The sequence below is a fragment of the Dama dama genome, chromosome X (genome assembly GCF_033118175.1).
Source record: "Dama dama isolate Ldn47 chromosome X, ASM3311817v1, whole genome shotgun sequence".
Lineage (NCBI taxonomy): Eukaryota > Metazoa > Chordata > Mammalia > Artiodactyla > Cervidae > Dama > Dama dama.
The window spans coordinates 123,311,953-123,319,346 of record NC_083714.1 but is presented as its reverse complement, the minus strand read 5'-3'; the positions used below and the strand labels follow the sequence as shown (position 1 = coordinate 123,319,346).

The 7,394-nt window shown below is 49.1% G+C and overlaps 1 protein-coding gene across 1 annotated transcript; it reads left to right on the top strand.

The window, feature by feature from the left end:
* The first annotated feature begins 467 nt into the window (after positions 1 to 467).
* On the top strand, positions 468 to 2,363 carry LOC133051831 (melanoma-associated antigen B2-like). The gene is made up of 2 exons (XM_061136478.1): positions 468 to 711; positions 1,393 to 2,363. The coding sequence occupies exons 1-2, from the start codon at positions 468 to 470 to the stop codon at positions 2,361 to 2,363; spliced, it is 1,215 nt and encodes a 404-aa protein (XP_060992461.1).
* The last annotated feature ends 5,031 nt before the right edge of the window (positions 2,364 to 7,394 follow it).

The window sequence follows — 7,394 nt, the reverse complement described above, 5'->3', positions numbered from 1 at the left end:
AACCCTACTGAGCCCTCAGCACTGGGTATCCCCTGGGAGGGAAGTGGCCTGAGATATCCCTTCACTTGGCTTCTGGATGATGTGGAGGTCTAAAGTTGTCTGCATCAGAGTAGCAGAAGGCCGGGTGCCCAGGCTCCGCCAAGACTTGACATGGTAATAAAAGATGAGCTGAGAGGACTGCAATGCCGGTAAATCCAAAGCAGGGCTGAGAGGATGCAGAGGGAAAATCGAAGGCCTCTCTTCCTCCTCTGTGGGATTCTGTGGGGACAGCTGAGCACGAAACAGGAGCCTTGTGGGTTCCTCGGGCAGTGTCCTCAAGGACACCTGCAGAGGCGGCCTTTGATAAAGGCAAGGTGGAATCTCCCCATTTTAAGTTGCTCACATCGCCTCATTCTCCATCCTCTAGGTGCACCAATCTCCTGTCCTTTGACCCAGACTCCTGCCTGTAGTTCCTGTCCACGGCCATCATGCCCCGTAGGCAGAAGAGTAAGGTCCGTGGTCATGAGATACATCACCAGGCCCGAGCTGAGACCCAGGGACTTCATGATCAAGCCACCACATCTGGGGGAGAAGAGTCCACCTCCTCGTCCCCTCCTGATTTAGAGAGAGCTCTCTCAAGCTCCACAGCTGCTGGCACCCCGAAGGAGCCTCAGGGAGCCCAAGGCACCACCAGTGCTGCCGCAGGTGCTATACCCAAAAGATTTGGTGTCGGTGCTGCAGCACGCTCAAGAGCTGATGTCTGTGGTGCAGCACGCTCAAGAGCTGATGTCTGTGGTGCAGCACGCTCAAGAGCTGAAGTCTGTGGTGCAGCACGCTCAAGAGCTGATGTCGGTGCTGCAGCACGCTCAAGAGCTGATGTCTGTGGTGCAGCACGCTCAAGAGCTGATGTCTGTGGTGCAGCACGCTCAAGAGCTGATGTCTGTGGTGCAGCACGCTCAAGAGCTGATGTCTGTGGTGCAGCACGCTCAAGAGCTCATGTCGGTGCTGCAGCACGCTCAAGAGCTGATTTCGGTGCTGCAGCACGCTCAAGAGCTGATATCTGTGGTGCAGCATGTGCAAGAGCTGATGTCGGTGCTGCAGCACGCTCAAGAGCTGATGTCTGTGCTGCAGCACGCTCAAGAGATGGTGTCGGTTCCACAGCTCGCTCAAGAGATGGTGTCGGTTCCACAGCTCGCTCAAGAGCTGCTGTCTTTGGTGCAGCACGCTCAAGAGCTGATGTCGGTGCTACAGTATACTCAAGAGCTGATGTCGGTGCTGCAGCATGCTCAAGAGCTGATGTCGGTGCTGCAGCATGCTCAAGAGCTGAAGTCTGTGGTGCAGCAAGCTCAAGAGCTGATGTCGGTGCTGCAGCACGCTCAAGAGCTGATGTCTGTGGTGCAGCACGCTCAAGAGCTCGTGTCGGTGCCACAGCACGCTCAAGAGCTGGTGTAGGTGCCGAGGGCCAAGGTCAGGGAGGTGAAAATTCCTCCCAGGCCTCAGCTGCTGCTGAGAGCTCTCACACAGATCCTCTGACCAAGAACGTCGAGGTGTTGCTACAGAAGATGCTGTATAAGTATAAGGAGAGGGAGCTCATTAAGAGGTCAGAAATGCTGAAGGCAATCAATAAAAGGTACAGGGGGCAATTCCCTGAGATCCTCAGGAGAGCCTCTGAGCACATAGAGATGGTGTTTGGCCTGGTCCTGAAGGAAGTCAGGCCCAATGGTCACTCCTATATCCTGGTGAGCAACCTAGATCTCAGCGACAGTGAGTCTATGAGAGGTGACCGGGGGCTGCCGAAGAATGGTCTTCTGATGCCTCTTCTGGGTGTCATCTACTTGAATGGCCACCGCCTCTCTGAGGAGAAGATCTGGAAGATCCTGAATTTTCTGGGCATCTATGATGGAAGAAGGCACTTCATCTTTGGAGATACCAGGAAGTTCCTCACAGAAGATCTGGTGCGGGAAGAGTACGTGGAGTACCGCCAGGTGCCAGGCAGTGATCCCCCTCGCTATGAGTTCCTGTGGGGTCGGAAAGCACTCATGGAATCCAACAAGATGAAAGTCCTGGAGTTTTTGGCCAAGGTCAATGATACGGTCCCTGCTACCTTCCTGGAGCATTTTGAGGAGTCTTCCGAAGAGGAAGTAGAGAGCACCAGCCCCAGAGCTGTAGCCAGCGTTGGCACTTCTGCCTCGGGCTGGGCTGGCACGTCTGTCTGGGATACTGCAGGCATTTCTGTCTCGGTCTGGGATGGCCCTTCTGCTGCAGCCCAGGCTGAGCATCCTGCCTCAGCCATGCCTGGCATTTCTGCTGCAGCCAGTGCTGGCCCTTCTGTCTCGGCCAGTGCCCACACTAGGGCCGCATCCAGCCAGTCATCTCGCCCCTAGGGTGGTCTGAAGGCTGTTCTTCACTTTGTGGTCAGAAAAGCCTGTCATCATCCTGTGGTCCTGTTGACTTCCCCCTCCCACCCAGTTTTCAGTTCTTTCTTTTTTCAACTGAAAAAGTTGATTTAGGTTGTATTTAGGTTGATGATACAAGTATTTGAATAACATGGGTCACACACACTTTGCTGTTTGTCAAATTCATGAGTAGGAATTTTGTTTTTGGAAATGCATATTGGAAATCCTCTAATCCCTTTTGTGATCCCGGATGAGAATAACATCACTTTAGGATAAGAATAGCCTTAGAAATGTGAAAGACACCACACTAATAGAAGCTCAGAACATAGATACATAGAGAGAGAACTGAAAGTTCTTCAATTTTTGGTTTGCATTACTCTCTGTTATAGTCTCCGTTTTTGTAAATGTATAAGATATATCCTTGGATCTGCTTATGGTTTTCAGGAATGTTTGAGAATATAAATTATAGCAAATGATTTATTTGTGGCTCTTCTTTTACACAAACATTAATTGAGCATCTGCTTCAAAGAAGTCTTTCAGGCCTGTACTGGCACTGTTTCGTCAAGGAAACTCCCAGTCTGCCCATTCAATTATAGTTTGCAGGGAAGCTGTCATTCTGTGGAAGAGGCTGAGATGCTCTCTACCTCAAGAAGAGCAAGAAAGAAGCAGGGTAAAGAGCAAGTGGAGAGAATATATTACTTTGGTTTCATTGCTAAGCAGACTTTTGGCTGATTGCAGAGGTGGGGTCATTTTTGTTTTTCTTTCAGTTAGAATGCTGGATAGTTTGTGACATCTGATAGATGCAAAAAAAGAAAAGAAACCCAGCTGATGTAACATCTGAGGTCAAGTTAATCATAATAACTGCGATTGCCTGTAATTTCACAACAGAGGCAGGTGCTGTGATAGATGCTTTCCATGAATACATATATTCCACCAGTCTGACAAGGCAGGGTTTATAAAACTCACTTCACAGTGGAGAGCCCAAGGCTCATAGAGTCAGAGTTTGGTTTTGTGCCAAAATACTTAAGGCCGGTCAATGAAAGAGCTGGGACTAGACTCCTGCTCTAAACTACTGTAGCATACATACTGTTCTTTTTCCACAGTCCTGAGACATACCCATGTCTTTTCTTTTAAACAAGTACTTTTAATATTTGACATTTAATTTCCTTTTTCTTATTTATTTATTTGGCTGTGGTGGATCTTATTTGTGGCACGTGGGGTCTACTTACCTGACCAGGGATCGAACCTGGGACCCCTGCAGTGAGAGCCTGGGGTACTAGCCACTGGGCCACTAGGAAAGTCCCCACCCTGTATGTTTTATTTCAGAGTTTTTCTCAACACTTCAAAATTTGTCCTGGGTGATAAAAAAGAATGCCCTTGTGCTCAAGCTACTGAATCAGAATGTGTAGCCAGAGCAGTAAGAATTCCAAATGCATTTAACCAGAAATATGTATCCCTTATACATTACCCATAGATAAATGAAAGAGACAATATTTGGTGACAGTATTAGCATCTGCATTGGCCATGTGAAATAACCTCTGAAGACCAGGGGCTGTCCATATCATGCCTAGTCTCTTGTCTGTAGAAAGTAAATCTATCAGAATAGAAATGACGTGAGAACCTTCACCTGGCTGATGAGATAGATTGATGTACCATTTTTCCCTGATGGATGACCACCTGTCCTGGGACTCCTGCCTTTGGCTGTAGCTTCTCCATCTCCTATCACTCCTGGGAAAAGGACCCATTCATTCTCTGTAGCACTGCAGAGCAAGCACGGCTCCAGAGTTTGCAGGGATGTGGAATTTCCCCAGGAGCCTTAAATCCAAGACCCAGAAAGCAAGATGAGGACCCCATGTTGGAGGATTGAGGAGAGGAACACCCAAGAATATGGGGGGACTCACTTGAACAGCCCTCCCAACTGCTCTGAGTCACAGGGGATCTCAGACCTATTAGGCTAAGCATAGCCTCGCTTATTTTTCAGGCCTCTGAGACCTAAGAAACTTGGTCTCGGAGCAGAGTTCTGAGGTTGGTAAGGGAGAGAGGATCAGTCTCTCAGAAATGACAGTGATAAACCTGAATGAGGGTGATGGAAAGATGCAGCGACATAGTAGGAACATGTAAAGATATACCTGTCCTTGTTGGCAAGCCCGTGGAGTCCAGAACTATCTGGGCTGCTGTGGTTATCACTTTCAACTCAGGTCCCGGGAAAGTAGGGACTTTGGGAATCAGCAGAGCAGCCCCAGGAAGGGTGCAGAGTCAAAGTGAAGACCCAGCGTATGGACATGAAAGCCCCTCAACTCACAGCCAACAGGGCTACACTTAGCCCATCTTCAGTGAGCCCTGGGAGGCAGAGGGAAGTGCTGGTCAGCTCAAGGGCCCCGTGACTTCTCCCTAGTTGGTGTCAAGGAGGTGAGGACTGTCGTTCTCACTGGCTGTTCATGACAGAGTGGAAATCCCAGGTATGAGAGTGGCACAACCTTGTCTGAGGAGTGCAGCAGGCAACTACCCCACTACAGAGAAATTCTTAGAAAGTCCTGCAAATGTACTGGGCCCTGGGAGGGAACAGGCAGGATTTTCAGACTAGGTTTATCCCTCATTTTCTGAAGGCGAATGGCTTCAGGGCCTTACAGTCCTTGGACTAGTGCAGGAAGACCCAGTCAGTTGAGGTCAGGTACTGAGTTCCAAACAGGAGTCAACTGATGGCACGGGCTGACAATGAAGGATGCCTCCCAGAAGGAAGGTGGCCACAGAGGGCACTGTCCCTGTCAGGCCTGAGACTCTGCCACTTAGGCCTGGTGACATGGTGAGTCCTACTCACTTCCTCCCAGAGCGTCTCATGGAGGGAAGGAACCTCATCCTCGTCAATGGGAGCAGCCAACACTAAACAGAAGGACGATTTCCAGATTGTACCAGAAGGTAAGGTCCCTGATGACTGAAAAGACCATCTGTCTCAAAACAATAGGGGCAAAACATATTCCTTCCACTGCTGTTAGCCTCGGAAGACCACAGGCTGTGGTGGACCGATGAGGCAAATTCCACTTCTCCCTTGGGGGTCTCAGGGAATTGGGGGCCTGAGGGGAGAAGCCTTAAGGCAAACCAGGGAATATTTCCAGCTTATGAATATTTCCAGGTTATTTCCAAGTCAGGGTGAGGACGGTAAAACTGTTTATACACACATACCAGGACAGCCACACAGAATCTTCCCTACTGTCAGACTAGAAGGCCACAGGTAGAGTTGTCAGGCCAAGGGCCCCTTCAGTTCTGACTGTATAATAGCAGGGAAGTTGGGGTTTTGGTCTGATGGTGGTGGTCCCATGTCAACAGAGGGGGGAGTTTTGGCTTGGCTAAGAGTCAAATTTGGGACCCTGACGTGGGACCCTGAGATGAACCGTCTGTCATCCTCAAGGAGCTTGCCACAGCTTTCATTCTTGTGAGACTATGGGCAGGGGTGGCTAGATAAGGCCACCCTGTCTCCTCGTCCAGGCTCACAGGGACGTATGGGTCTTACTATGAGGAGGTAGGCCTCAGGTCAAGAAGGAGGGCATTCCTCAGGCCTCACCAGAAGTCAAATTGTGAAGTCCAAGTGAAGGTTGAGGGGTCTACTCATCCCTGAATAGAGGGGACTAAAGAGAGTCATGCCCTGCCCTTTGATGTCAGTTCTAGAAAGCTCAGGGGAAGACTGTCAGGCAAGGCTCTCCCTCACATCTTTATACCAGGCCTCCTTCTTCTTGTTGAATTGCTAAGCCATGTCGGACTCTCTTGTGACTCCATGGACTGTAGCCCACCAGGCTCCTTAGTCCATGGGATATTCCAAGGAAGAATTCTTGGGTGGGTTGCCATTTCCTCCTCCAGGGGATCTTCCTGACCCAGAGATTGAGTCTGCATCTCTTGCAGCTGCTGTATCACAGGCAGACACTTTACCGGTGAGCCACCGGGGAAGCCCTATATCAGGCCTAAGGGAGGCCAGGTCTTCGTTGGAAAGTACAGCCACCAGTCATGAGAAAGGAGGGATATGGTGCCTGCCAGGAATTGTGGCAGATGCTTTACAGTTACCACCACATGCCACCAGTCCTTCCAGGCAGGGCTTGCCAAACTCCCTTCAGAGTCAACGAGCCCAAGGCTCTCTCAGAGAGTTTAATTATGTGACAAACTTCCCATAGCTGATTAAGTGACAGGGATGGGCCTAGCCCCCTGATCTGAGTTATTCTAAAGCTCACCCTCTCACTCCTGCAAGCCTGAGCTGACCTTGTTCCCTTAATTACCTTCTTATTCTCATTACTGTGAAATGTATTGGAAGCAAATGGAAGCAAGACTCTAGGTTCAAACAGTTACATTGTAATACATGGCCAGAGCAATAATAATAATAATGCCATAACAAATGTGACATATGAAGAGAGGAAAGAAAGAGATGATATTTTCTGGCAGTAAGATCATCTATGCATATATATGAGGTTTCAGATAAGCTTAAAAGATCAAGGACTCACAAAACAATCATCACATAGCCATTTCTTTGTATTAAGAAATTTCTGTTATCTCTAAAATATAAGGTTTATTTCTTAGAGTGTCCCTGAGAAATCTGGCTGAAGGAGAGAAGGGACAGGTTACCACGTTTTGTTTCTCTTGCAGGTCTCTACCTGGCCCCCCTTACTTATGCCATGGATTTCCCATCTCTTATCACTCCTAGGACAGGGATTCATTCTCTGCAAGTTTGGAGCAGGGAAAGTGATCGGGGCTTTCCCGGGATGTGGCATTTCCCAAGAAGCCTTTAATCAAAGGGGCAAGGGCCTATAGGAGGTCACCCATACGTCTGGACTGAGGAAAGCACCCCCAAGAATATTAGGTGTAAGAAGGTTCCAGGGAGAGATCTCAAGGTGAACATCTCTTTTCTCCGTTGTCACAGTACAGTTGTCAGGGACTTGAATCCTTTGGTCTAAGGAGGACTATCTCAGGTCAGAGTAGGAATTCACCAATATATATGTGAAGCCCCTGACAAAGAAATGAAAGAAATAGCGACCCAGA